Below are 15234 nucleotides of genomic sequence, written 5' to 3' on the forward strand. Positions count from 1 at the left end.
AGCGATATCGAATGGTTAACTTGTGTTTTGGCATTGCGCAAACGTAAAATACATCTATCGGTTCGATAAATCGCCTGCTAACTTAGAGGGCCTGAGCAGGAGATAACTGTTTGTTAACTTGGTGGGCGCATGCGCAGTACTTCAGTCTCGGCAGCTAACATTGTGTTTGTTAAAATTTTCTATGTCTTTCTCATCCTCTTCTGACAAAGCAATTGTACATATGGTCAACATTCTAGAAGACCACAATTATATCATTGCTGGCGTAATGTTTTAATGAAGTATAGTGCTTGTTGTTTTAAGGGGCCTAACATCGAAGGTCATCGTCCCAATGAAGTATAGTGAAAGTGAATTCAAAGACAGATTCAGGCTAAACAAATATACTGTCATACGTTTGGTTGAGATTAAAGGCAGCAATTTCCGTCCTGTGATAAATAATTTTCTATTGTCCACTGTTGATCAAATATTTTACAGCACCCTTTAATACTACCGAGTCTTATGATATTTGTATCTGTAACTGCATTCGTGTCCACAAAAACACTTGCCAGTAACTGAGTATAACAGATAATTACACATTTATCGTAGTAGGCCTACTTGCATTGGCACTATCGTGAGATTGTTTTTATCAACGATATTACATTACAAGCAACTATCAGGTTATATAATTATGTTAATTACCCAATATTTATCTTTATATTGTGGTCAAACAATGTTCATATTTTGGAATAACAGTGAATAGATACCGTATATTTATAAGGCTCAGTGCAAACTGGATCATGTGTGACGTGCTGCTCGTGTGGATATTTATCGTTTTGTGGAAATTATTTGAATGAAACTCAAACATTATCAATATTTGTAATACTTTATTTTCTTCTCTCTGAAAATATAAATGCAAGGTAAAATGAACACAAGGGACCTGTTTTTATTAACTTCTGGGATTTACTTCTAGCAAGAAATACAAAATGCTAGTACATTTCATGATCCGTTTCATAAAGCTTTTAACAGTTGAAAAATTAATGAGTACAAACAATTTGTGTGAACATAGTTTGTAGAAAATTGTGAGAAATACAAAATTAGAAATACAAGTCTTCAAGAAAACAAATGTAAAGAAAAAGAATGCATATATATATATACAGTATATATAAAAGGAGAAAACAAAACATTTCAAACATCTTCAGCAATCAAAAGATTGCCAAAGAGCTTCACTGGAAGAAGAAGAAGATATGAAAGGTACTGCAAAGTTCCTTACTTCAGTGTCTAATCTCTTCATCCAGATGCAGCATCTATTTACCAAACGTTCATTGAGACAAATTACTTAAACATTCTGTTTGTAAACAAGATAAAGGAGCTGCTCTTTTTCAAAATGTACATCATCATCATCATCAACATATTATTATTTCTACTTTAAGTGCCATGAATGTTGGCAATCACCCTGGAGAAAGTACTCCTACGTCCAGTGCTATGGTTACCAGTCTAGGACTCACAGCCTCTTGGCCGAGAAGCTGTCTGGTTCTTCTACTTTGTCCTCTATCAGCTGAAATGACCTGTATTTCCTACCTCGCAGTCCATGAACTAGATAAGTAGTTAGTTGCTATACACATGGTCCAGTTAATTTTAGAAGAATAGCAAGAGAAAGAAAAGACTTGAATGAAGCATTTTCTGTGTGCCCTTTAAACACATCTGGCTTACATTACACTTGCACAATGTTTCTGAACTCTGCACAGAATTGACAAAACTCTTCTACTGTAATGTAAACAGTGCTTTGATATGAGTGTAGGGGTCCACCAGGGTTCAGCTCTCACCAATACTCTTTACCCTCTCTATAAACACAATAACTGCTAACCTCCAGTTGGTCACCCATGCTTGCTGTTGTATGCCGAAGATGACTTCTAGGACTATAATGTGAGAATTTGTTGACCAGATACGGCCGCAACATCATCTATAACACCACTATTGTTGGTCCGTTATTGGACATTATAAATTTTCCAGCTAACTCGTTCCTGGTTGTCAGCGTTTCGCCCCAGTGTGCTAAGTTGGGCTCATCAGAGGTCTCTCATAGTGCATTGGCACTGCCGGTGGCTCCAAGTAGCCTATGCAGTGGCCTCACCATGTGCTAGCCATGCGTCTTGGTGGGTGAGCTATTTACCAACTGATGAGCCCAACTTAGCACACTGGGGCGAAATGCAGGCAACCAAGAATGAGTTAGGTGGAAAATTTATAATGTCCAATAATGGACCAACTATACTGGTATTACTCATTCGGAACAAATATTTCAGGTTCCCTATGTTAATGAACATCTTTATCACATCATCTATAGTCGAAATGCATTGATCCACAGGTTAACAGCTTGCACGGTGATCATGATAGCTTCTTGTTTCCTGTACCCCGTTTGTTTTTAAGCATTAAAGCACTGGCACCTTTTCACCTGTTGATCAAATTATTTAGACGTATAATCGTTGGACACATGAACAGGAGAAAGGCGGGCAGTATATTCCCTGCATTTTTCAGCCCCACTTATAGCAGACTTCTCTTGGGTTTATTCATTGATTTGAGCACATTTACTCCATTTTGACTTTGGTGAATCGGTCATTGTAATACGATGTTATCCTAATTTTCCTCTTCAGTTTGTTTACATTCACAACACCTAGACAAAATCTTCTGATTAAATATCACTATTCATCCAAAAAAATAAGTTTAATTAGCAAACAAATGCCCTTCAATGCAGCAAAATCGGACAACATTTTCTTGAAGCTGACTGTACACCCAAAATTGTATACGCACATGACATCTCTGCCACTGAGATATGCTGCACACACAGATAACTTAATGTAATCCATCGGTAACATCCTGTTGAATCAAAGCTTTGAACTCCTACCGAATGTCATTACAGCAACTTAACTAACCTGCACCACTAATGACAGACCAAATTAATAAGACGTAATGGCATTAAAAATGAAAAATTGTTACTACATTACCTGGCAGAGAAGAGACAGTTTTTCACATAAAAAAGGGGGTATTTCAAACACTTGTCATATCAGTAATTCTTTAAGGGTATTTTGTTGGAAGCAGGACTCTCATTGTTTCCGAACATTAAATGAATATCTGAGTACCGGATAGAATTACATCATGTTTAGTAATGATACTGTCATGATGATGATGATGATATACAACGCACTCCAAATAGGATAAAAGTACATAATAATTTCATAATGAAATAGCTACTTTTATTGAGAGAAAATTTATTTTTACAATGAATCATTTAGTAAATATGCATACTGTCCCAATTTTTTTTAAAAAATATTCTTTACCAAATTTTGCTTTAAACAAAAATTAGTAAAAAAAATCCAAACATACACAGACACACACTCACACATAGATATAGCAAATGATATGTTTCAAATGGTAAAGATAGAATCAAAATGGCTTCCTCATGATGAAATAGCTATTGCCAATATATGATCCCTTAATACATTCTAAAATTATAATAAAAAACAGTACTTACTATTCTGGTTTTCATTTTATCACAGTATTTATCCGCTCCCAGAATAAACCACACTAGAAAGACTTCACCTTTATTGCTTGGCCACACATTTTCAAGAGGAAAGTCCTAAAGGAGACACAGTGATTCCGACAGGCAGTACCGGGCAAGTTGGCCTCACAGCTGTGAGCTTGCATTCAGGAGACAGTGGGTTCGAACCCCACTGTTGGCAGCCCTGAAGATGGTTTTCTGTAGTTTCCCATTTCCACAGCAGGCAAATGCTGGGGCTGTACCTTAATTAAGGCCACGGCTGCTTCCTTCCCACTCCTACCCTTCCCTATCCCATTGTCACCATAAGACCTATCTGTGTTGGTATGATGTAAAGCAGCCATCAGACAGGCAGTTGAAGTTTCTGATGGCAGTTATATGGAGGAAATAAGTATTGTAGAATTTAGTAACTGTAAATTCTCTTTCATTCCATGGGTTCATAAGTGACTCCTCACATCTGCTTTCCCATCCAATCCTCGGCTTAGATCATTAGCCACAGCACTTGTCTCTTTAAAATATTGTCTGTGAAAAACAGCCAACATCTCTACCAAGACGTGATCCTTCCAGTTTGGAAACACGGACCATTCTTAAATCTGATCTGGTCTTAATTATGCGAATCTCACCTCAGGACCTTGTCAGAAATGAGGTCATTCGAAACAGGTGTGAACAACACGAAGACCTGATCCAAACACGACAACTTTGCTCGTTTCAACATATTGTATATGGCAGAAGAATGTAACCTGACTGCCTTACAGGAACACACTCACTTAATGGACAGTCCAGCACAAAAAATAAACCTGAGCCAAACAAGTTACTGAACCTTGACAATGCACATTGGTCCAGAGACACCGAAAACCTGGCTATAAACCTCAGAAAAATAAATACACATGAACAACAGGACAAATGGCTGGGAAAGTGAAGTCACTTCAAGATACTGAAAATTTGAGTAATCGAGGTTCATCTGTATTTAACTGTATAATTCTAACTTCTGTACTTATTTGTGAAGAAGGAATGAAGGAGAAGAGAATGCTGGACTGCCTTGAAATATCTTGTAGCTTTTCGAATGGAGATTTGTGCTGGATGTTATTTTACTTTCAAAACAAATACTGCGTACCGGTACCAGGAACAAATATCATATTGCACTTAATTTTCTGGGACTTCTGTGAAATACTCTGATATTCTCTTGGTAGCCATCAATGTGCACTAAAAATGTTACAATAATAAAATTATGAGCAGAAGGGTGCAGATGTTTCTCATCCACTATAAATGGGGTCCACTAGGGAGAATCAGACCTCCTAGCACCTTCCTTCTACATACATCGTTGTTGTTCACTGTGAATGGAAGCACAAACCCCACCTCGTGGTTAGTTTTCTTGAGAGGTTCGAGAGATGTGTCTCCCCTCTAAGTCTAAGACAGGAGTTCACAAGCTGCTTTCTACTGGCTCAATTTCAAAAGCAGATCATGGCAGGAACAGTAAGACAAGGGACTGTTCTATCATCTCTCCTACTCATTATCATCATGGACAAAATATTTGAGGAAATAAGAAAGAGGGCCAGGGTACGTGAAAGTGAAGAGAAAGTTGAAGAACGGGCAAACATATGGAATGAAGTGATAGAAGAATGGGGAATGAAAGTGAACAAGGAGAAGAGCATAACTCATGTTCTTGCACGAGGACGAAGGAATGGAAAAAGAGGAGAACCGGTAGAGGTAATAAGAACATATCATGGTGGAAGAATGACACAGGACATAAACAGAAGAGTGCAGTTAACTGCAGCGTGAGGGGAAGTGCCAGTCAAAACAATGCAAGGAAATCATGTACAAGAACTAGTTTCTATCAACCTTGATGTATCGAGCTGAAACTTGGTAAGGGAGAAAAGTAAAATCCAGCCAGGACAAGACAAGTCCAAATAAGAAATACGGTAATGCAAGAAACACTAGGTGTACGTGGAGTGGGAGAGAGTGGAACAATCAAGACGGAGGTGGTAAGGGAGGAATGAGGATCCCAAAGTCAGCGCCTGAACTGGAGGTTGGAGGTAAAAATACCAAAAGGTAGACCCAAAAAACGATGGAGGGAACAAAATGAACAAGACCTAAGAAAGGGAGTGACAAACTTTCAAGATGTCTTTGATGAAGAAGTGTGGAAAGACGGGCAGAGATGGAGATCGATGATCCAAAACCCAACCAAAGATCAAATTGGACAAGGGGAACGATGATGATTATGACGAACAACATTTCTATGGAGTGAATTGGCTCCGTGGTTCAGGCCATATATCTATTACTTTGCACTCTGAAGTTGGTGGATCGAACCCCACTACTGGCATCCTTGAAGATGGCTTTTCCAGGTTCCCCATTTCTACACCAGACAAGTGTTGGGGCTGTACCTTAATTAAATCCATTAAGCCCTTTCATATCCCATTGTTGCCAAAAAGCCTGTCTGAATTGGTGCAACATATAACCAACAAGAAAAAATCCAGTGTTGCCTCCCTAAAATTTTCCTCTTTTCAGTGTGATTCCTGTCACAGGACTCAGTTATGATAGCTAGAGTTTTATACTGTTTCTATCCTCAATGATCAGAAAAACTAAAACTAGAATGACAAATAAATGAAGAACTGGGAGAAATGTATAACTTAAGTCTCTATAATAATGTATGAAAGTGTATCTGAGTTAAATACAGTCTCAAACAAATGACAAGTATTGAAATTTGTGATATTTAGGGCTAAGTAACTTAATCTAAATGAAGTACCTAAGACCACTGTAAAGAAACATTAGCTATCAGAACTTAAGTCCACTCCACAAGATAGCATCCCCTTAAGTCCCTTTCAATTGACAATGAGGTAATTGGAGAAAGTGTTCCGTACAGCTATAGGAAGCAGACTCAATCCCCTGGAACCCATATAAGATACAGCAGACAGAAGAAGCTGCATGACAGATATTTTAGTGCTCCGAGTCCGATCAGGAGCAGCTGCCACTGATCAAATCTCATCTTACTTGCAAAGTCCTACAAAGAAAGTACAGGGTCTTTATTTTAAAACCGTGCAAGGTAGGCACATGGAGCCGCGGTAGTGAAGTTATCTGCAGTCTCAGGTCGGCAGCTGAATGTCCTGACGTACACTGATAATACTCCGGAGAGGCCTGCGTGTCCCTGAAGGTGGAGCTCTGATGCTTAAAACGGCACAAAGACCCGACCTGGCCGGCAATCAAACCCAGGCCCCTTGGCGGAAGGCCGTGGAACTGGACAGGAGCTATGTCTGCAGAATAATCACTACCGACTTCATGGTGTCACGATTGGAGTTTGGTGTGCGATAAGTCCTAGCAGGATTATAGAGTCTATTTTTTTCCTAGGAAACCATAAATACTCAACATTACATAGACATAATTCTGAAAACATTCTCTCAAGAGCTTACGGATGAACAAAGGCTTAATGGTCACTTTATGCAAGATAATGCCACATTTTGCCAGTGACTGTTTTTTGATGCGCAGTTTACCGGCCAGCAGACAATTTGCTTGAGTGGTGTTGCTCCACAGTTTTAAAATAAAGACCCTGTAATACAGAGAACATTATGAGATTCAGGCGACTTTATTAACTACACAAGACTTTTGTTGCAATACTCAGTACGTTCATAATTACTGTAGAACCTATCAGTGCAAAAGTGACCTAAGAGTTCTTCTCTAACCCATTACAGAAATAATATTTATTTTCAAAATAATGCCATGATGCAAAAATAAGAATCAGGTGGAAACCAATGACTATCGCTGCAAGATATCCCAAGAGAACATTTCCTGACAATTCCGCTGTAAGTGAATTATAGCTTTATGTGAGGAATTAGCAGAAGTTTGATGAAGGCGTAACATTCACTTCCTCATAAATCATGTTAGAAGTCCTGATAAATTTTTTTGGAATTTATGTGTGGCATTATTTTCTGTGAACAATTTTGTTGGTCAAGTCCTCATTTGACATTTCAACCTCTGCTGTTTCCTGAGTTCAGTTTCAGATTACATTAATGAAATCTAGTCCTGGATATAACTACAACTTGTTCCTTGGTTGAAGAGTCAAAGAGGATGTGATACATCTTATATCATCAAAGTTCCATTTATGGTGGAAATTATTTGACTGTTCCTACTAATCATCTTATTTAAGAAAATGATTGGGTCATGAGGTAGGGACCTTACTGAATTATCTATCTTTGTTAATTTTATCCCAATTTACACCAAAATTCATGAGACAATTTGTCTCTAAGTAAAGAAAAATTCAAAATTTGGTATAAATTTGGCAATACTTTTGGAATTATGGCTCAATTTTTCAAAAAGTGGTCTTTCTTCAAAATGATCCAGGTGAACCAATTTTTTTTTATTTTCTATTTTGACACTCGGTTGTTAAGCTTAAAAAGTCACAGAAATAACATTATGTTTGTTACCAACTCAAATCTTTATTTTTAACATTTTTGTTTGCATCTTAAATAAAATCAGTTGATTTAACTCAACTTATTTCCAAACATTTTTAGCCATTTTAAAACTAGATTCCAAAAATTATGAACAACATATAGGCACATGTTTTTGTACGGTTTGAAGCTAATCAGATTACTGGTCTGTCTGGAACATTTTTGAAGTCTAGGAAAAAGCAAATCTGGAGTGGAAGAGCCAGTTGTTTTAAATATCTCTGCATGAATTTTTTTGCTGTATTTTGTCCAAAATGTCCGTAAGGTCGCTCCTTAACACTTCATAAATACAAAAACTATAATCCTGTTGTATATATTAACCGTGAAAAACTTTCAGTTAAGCCACTGGATTTTTTTACTGAATCTACAACATGCAGAAACTTCATCCTTGTAACAAGAACAACAAATCCTGATTCTCATGATAATGTTTACATTTCATGGAAAACCAAACTTAATAACTTATTTTAATGGACAGATATTGACACTTCTCCACAAACCAGAACTGTTTTCAAAAGAGTCACACAGGGGAGCAAATGGCAATATCAGATTTACTACTGGGAGAACGATCTCCCGTTCAGGCACACGTATACCTTCCACTTAACGAACATAACCTATCAACTAGACTTGGACAAAATAGTACACAACAGTTTCCGTGCACGGAGGTAAAGCGGTAGCACATTATTCTATTTCTTTAAGACCTTTGGTCTCTCTTTAACACTGGTACAAAAAATAGTATCTCATTTTCCATTAATATAACAGATAATATTTCATTTCTTCTTAAAACTATCATTTCCATAACAACATTACTGTTATGATAAAAATGTAATCTTTTGAACACTGAAACAACAAAGCATCTTCAAAATAATACAAAAATGAAGCATATTAAAAATATACAAAGTGTTTTTATTTCTACAATAAACTAGTGTTCTCTAAGAACTACATCAAGCCAAGAAAATGCCTTCACTATACACAGTAACTGGATGGTTCAGTTATAAATGCACAATGGGACATGTTGACCACGTTTAAGACATGCAAATGAAGGAATTTCTCTTTAAAGAGCCTAGTTTTGTGCGTATACCTGTTAGGCTTTGTACAGTTACGGAGTAATGCCATGTGCCATGATATTCTAAGGAATAATAAGAAAGATCGTATAGTCTCGGCCACCACGCTCAGGCACTTTAATTTGACGCCATCTGGCTGCCTGCTCATCATTTCTGACATTCCGTTTTACTCCACGCCTACTGGAGGGCAGAGTAAATCGAATCTCTCTTGGGCGTCTATGGCTGAGTTTGAATTAATTTTGTCGGGTAAACACCAAATGTGCCGACATAGTACGAAATGGAGTGTCAAATGGTCCTTTCTCTACGGTTCAAAGATTCGACTACTTCTGCAGGGTTTGAACCTGCGATCCACACAGCAGGTTTCTATGCTACATGTCTGTTACTGCCGGTAAGAACAATAGTTACGTCACCCCTAGAAATGAACCTGGTACCCATTTTTGTTGCACCTCAGGGCCATGTTCCTCTACAGAAGTGGAAATCTTGTTTCTAAATCTTCCGACTTCCGGAAGGGGAATCGAACCAATGACTTGCCGAGTTAATTGATCACCTCTTTATTACAGCAGGTGCCTAGCTAATTGTTGAGGGCAGAAATACCATGTGACAGGCTAATTCTGTCTTGGTCAGCTTCAGGTCCCAACTGGACACTAACAGGGAATTTACTGATCCACCAAGATATGAAGCCAGAGACAATTACTCTGCCACAAGCGAACGATGTTACTGAGCTTACAGAATTAAAATGACGAACAGCGAATTGTACAATCTATTTAAAATAAATCTCCATAACTCCTAAGACTTTAGTATTAGGATGAGAAGACCATCTGCACAAATATAACTGGACCATCATTTTAAAAAGTGTGATTGATCTGTACTGAGACTGATATGTAAATTCTAATTATAATAATGTCATGTTGTCATTCTTATTCCTACAACTGCATCTCATGATGAGATAATTTATTTTACATTTTTTTTCAATGTAATATTAAGCTAGTATGTGATTTGAATAGAGTTGTTTTAAAATGTTTAGTTCTTTGCATAGCCTTTTTTTATAAATTTATTTTATTTATTTATTTATTTATTTATTTATTTATTTATTTATTTATTTATTTATTTATTTATTTATTTATTTACTTATTTATTTATTTATTTATTTATTTATATAGTTATATTTAAAAAATAACTATAAGTGAACACATGGACACACTAGACAATTACCATTTAGCACCTTTTGGGATTTTTAAACACAAACAACTTGTGTGTAGTTTTCCTAAAACTATCAAAGAAGGAAAGACAAATTAATGGTGCAGAGGAAAACAATGGAATAAATGTATATAATATATATATGTGCTATAACAATGTACAATATATATTCAACATTCCAGCTTTTCTACTAGATAATCTAGTTAAAAGGACTGTTATAAGCGTGATTCTCATATACTGGTTTGCAGAGAACCCAGTTATTTTAGTTCTATTCTGAACATGTTTATTCGAACATGTAAAGAAATGTCATTTAATTATGCACAAATTAATTATGAATTGTGCATAACTGATTTATATATTATTTGCATTTTTGCTTAGTCAGTATCAGAAACAGAATTTTACTTATTTTTATTCGCTTTAGAACAAATCAAATAATTTGTAAAGTGACTCAAATATGGATAAAACTTTTTTTTATAAGCCTCGATATTCAGCAGTTGACTGAAGAGGCTTTGTAGGTGTCTCTTCTGGTTTTCTATGTTTCGTCAACAACACAAAAGTATTAGTTGCAATTGTAATGAATGCACATTATAACAGTCCTCTAAGTGACAAAAAATATTAATATTTGCTGGAAAAACAGTATAAAAATATTATACTATGAATGAGAAAATTAATACAATATATTTATGTATATTTTATTTACAATTTAATAATAAAGAAATATCAAATGTCTTTACTTAGATAAATAGTAGAAGTCTCTTTCTTAAAAGGCACAGTTTGTTATATCATTTCATTTCACCGAGTTTATGGACTGGTATGATATAATCGGGCAGCGCCTACCTCACGCACTAGAGCATTTACGTTTGATTAGCACCACTTGCTTAGTCCGTCTGTTTGCTACGTGGAGGAAGAAATAAACTACATCATTTCTTTCTACAGCATGGAACACCATTAAAAATAATAAAATCTGACTCTTTAAGAGACAGTGGGACTGAATTTTGAAATGTCCATATTTCTGAACGGATTTTTTTTTGAAATTTTTAATGCTACCATAACTAAATGCTTGGAGGATTTAATTTCGATTGGACAATTTGTTTTTGAGATATCGCATGGCCCCAGCTGCTGTATGCAGTCATTTTGATGTGTTGTCATCCAGGCTGCCTGCGTGGCATTTTTGACACTCCATTTCACTCTACTAAATGGGAGAGAAACTGATCTCCATTGGATGATGTATGATTTTGTTGGGTAAACCCCAAAAGTGTCACCAGAGATCTTTTACATGCCGGCACTGAACGGCAGGAAGTGCCAAATGGACTTTTTTCCATGTTTCAAAACTCTGATTGCGACTGTGATTCTGGGATCCCACTGATGGATCTGATATCCCATAATCAAACCTTCCACATGCTATACAATTTCCATTTGAGAACGTATCCTTTACCACAGGATTATGCTCAACAACTTCCAGACAACTTCACCAAAAATTCACAGTAGTAACTTTTAATGATATGCATAGCATGTGGTGTTTTATATTCATTCTATAATGTTTTCATGGCAAAAAAACTCATTTCACTACAATGATTTCTGGAATTTTATATTCAGGCTAAGTTTCAAGATTTGTGGCAAATTTAATTCGGTTACATTGACAGAATTGATCAGTGGAATTTCATGGTTACTTCTATCTTAATTAAATAGAAGATCATAATGGGTTCAGAGTAAACCGAGAGTCAAATTTGATAGAATAAGTAAATATATTTTTACATAGCCACGACTATTTTGCTGACACAACTTTCGTTAGTGGCATTGCTGTTGAACGTGTGGTATTTTGTTACGTGTTCAAGTCCAGGCCTGATACAAAAGAATCTGGAGTATTATGTCTGTGAAGTCGGAATATTTTGTTACTGCGTCTGAACGTGCTCTCTTTTGTTATGTGTTGAGGTCCAGGGCTGACAGCAGATAATGTTGCTTACTATGTCTGTGAAGTTGGAATTTCTTGTTTTAGCTCCAAATGATTATGATCGTCTAGTGTTAAATAGCCCTGATCGTTGGCCCTGGATCAATAATACGAGTGATTTATATCTGAAATAGAAGATCATAATGCATTTCGGGTAAATCAAGAGTGAAATTTGGTACCCATTAGCAAACATTATTAAATTATAAAAATATGTACATTGCAGATGCACAGTTCGTTTAATACGACGCTGCGGTATCTCTTGAAGTTCTTTGCATTCTTGCTGATCACAGTAATGTTGTAGACTTTTGATTTATCCAGGGTTCAGACTTTACAGACATAGTATTCAACATATTTTGGTGCGAGCCCTGAAACTCAACACGTAACAAAAGACAGAACCAAAATAATTGACTCTGCAGACATAATACTCCACACCAACCTGAATAGGTTACAAAAGACGCAATGCCACTAAACAAAGTTGTGTGTGCATTTGAAATAATCGGGGGTGGTTTAATAATAATATTAACTAAATGTATGAAATTTTACTCTTGATTTACCCTAAACCCATGATGACCTTCTATTTAATGTACAAATATGCATGAAATTCCACCGATCATCTCCGGTGACATAACCTTTAATTGACATTATCTTCCTGCATATTCTTAAGAGCTCCAATTTCTTTTATCATAGGCCATGTCAACCTGCAATCAAAAAAGCAAATTTGTTTTTTTAGACCGATTTTTGTCAAAAACTCAGTCCCCACTGACTCTTATGAAATCTCTCTTAGAAGGAAATTTGTTTCACTACCATCAGTTTCTGAGTTATGAAATTGAAACTGCATTGATTTTGTATTAAGTACAGCAAGAAATATAACATTTAGAGCACTGTAACATATCAGGCACGTATACACTGGAGATACAGATGTGTGGAATCAGAGAGAAAACTTTCTCAAATCTATTGAACTGTCAATAATGGACTTCAACATTCATATTTGTCACACTTGTTAAATCACCAATTCACAATCATTGACAAGTACAATATTGCATGAATATACAGATGTTTAAAAGTGATCTGAAAGAAACTGAGAATGTTCTTGTAGAATGTTTGTTACAGTGTCCCAAATGTTATATTTCCTGCTTCAACAGAGTGGAAAACTTCAAAGGTTATGTTAACTCTGTCGACATTGAAAAAGAATGGCTTCCTTTAAAAAAAAAAAAAGTTGATTTGCTCGTCATTTTGTACAGTATATGGATATTCGTCTCCCTCCACAAACCGCTCACAAGAGACTTACTACGCCGCAAGCAAACAAACTTCCTCTCTGAAGATAGATATCACTGATACGAGTAATTTTGTCCATCGTGCGCTCTTCCATGGCCCTGTACGTAACCATTAGCTAGATACTCGGCCATGTTCGTGGTCGTGAGATAGACTGAGCAACCCTTACTCAGTCCGGCGTCATGCTATGCCATGCAGCCGCCGTCGACGCCGGACGACGAGTATCCGCCGTTAAATCCGCAGGTGGTCGGCGGATAGTGATGCTGATAGGCCACCGCGCTGGGCTGCGGTTCGCAGTAAGTGGCTTGAACGGGAGAATCGGCACAGTAAGGCGTAGGTGGTGGGCCTTGACCGCCGTTCTTCATGCACGTCGGACTGTGCATGTTCAACATGTCCATGAGCCGTCTTCTCTGCGTCTCCAGCTCCTGGATTTGACTCTTCAGATCGTGGTTCTGGGTCTCCAAAATTTCAGATTCCTGCAATTTTAAGAAGCAATAAGTACACAGGCACAAACTTAAAATTGTGAGGGAGGAGAATGAAAAGTTGTAAATAATGTAACTATATACAGGATGTAGGAAAATGTCGGCCAACGATGACTGATGGCGGACAAATAGGAAGAAACCCTCTAACATGCAGTCAACTGTAAGGTAGTCTTGTTTATCCGCGGTCATTCTGCTTCTGATTTTTGACAATCAATCAGTAGAGGCGATTCGGGTTGGGGGGAGGGGGGAGGCCACTTTCTGGACAAAATATTGCATTTTTATTTCATTTTGGCTGGCTGAGACTAGAACTTATAGGAATTATTTTTAAAAAAGCAATTTGTATAAGCCCTGTTGGCTTATCAGCTACCGTAATTCTTTTAATTTCTTTAATTATTAACAAAATTATAAGCGGAAATATGCACAAAATATCGTTCACCACGGCTAACCGATTTGTATAGCACCACAACAAGTAGTGGAGAGTTTGCATATGCTGTGAGGAAGGGTAGCAGCGGTATATTTTTTTGCCAAGGTCATGGAAACGGAAGTATGATTCACCCACTTGCCGCGCTCATTCGTCAGTCTAGCAGTCTTTTTAGTGTCTGTTAGTTTCTTAGTGTGCAGTCAAATATATATATATATATATAGGGGAGAGTCCTACAGTACCGGCCACCTTAACTTTTTCCCTTATAAAAAATAAAATGCTCTACGGTATGAGATTTTCCTACAATAATCTTGTACTTTACTAAATGCTTTTTCAATGTAAGGGTGTGATTTCCCTAAAATCTTACCGAAAGTTAATAATGTTTAAAAATACAACAAAGCTTAATTTCCATGGACTACAAAAACCTTCTTCCAGTACCGGCCAGTTATTATTTTCTAAGATATATATGTCTAATACATTACTAATATCAAACAAACATAGAAAGAACTCGACAACACATAATTATTGGAATTGGCATCCACTAAATTCAAGTTTGGTTTATTTTTTGCAATAATTACAAATAATATACAAAATGTTCCCGTGGTCTACACATCCAACATGCGCACAGTCTTTGCATTTGGTACACTGCACCCATTCTTCATCCAATGACTCACGACAAATAATGCATGATGTGTCTTCTTCCATTTCCTTAGTATTTACATAATAATCACAATAAAACTGCTTTCCGGCAGTTTTGTTTTCTTTGTTGAATTGGTGAGGTACTTTTGAATGCTCGGCCAAAGCGAATGCTAATTGTAAATTTTTTCCTGCCCAGGGACATGAAGATTTTCTAGATCCTTCATATAAGTAACCAACTGATTTTACATATCGTAA

The 15234-nt window shown here is 36.7% G+C and overlaps 1 protein-coding gene across 2 annotated transcripts in view; it reads right to left on the reverse strand.

Moving 5' to 3' along the window:
• Positions 1-840: 840 nt before the first annotated feature.
• Positions 841-15234, reverse strand: part of Atf3 (Activating transcription factor 3) — a 166286-nt gene continuing 151892 nt past the window's right edge. For both annotated transcript variants that reach the window (XM_067155775.2, XM_067155774.2), the window contains exon 4: positions 841-13913. In XM_067155775.2, coding sequence (XP_067011876.1) covers positions 13623-13913 — 291 coding nt within the window. In that variant the 3' untranslated portion in view covers positions 841-13622. The remainder of the gene's footprint in view (positions 13914-15234) is intronic.

Source organism: Anabrus simplex, chromosome 11 (genome assembly GCF_040414725.1).
Source record: "Anabrus simplex isolate iqAnaSimp1 chromosome 11, ASM4041472v1, whole genome shotgun sequence".
Taxonomy (NCBI): domain Eukaryota; kingdom Metazoa; phylum Arthropoda; class Insecta; order Orthoptera; family Tettigoniidae; genus Anabrus; species Anabrus simplex.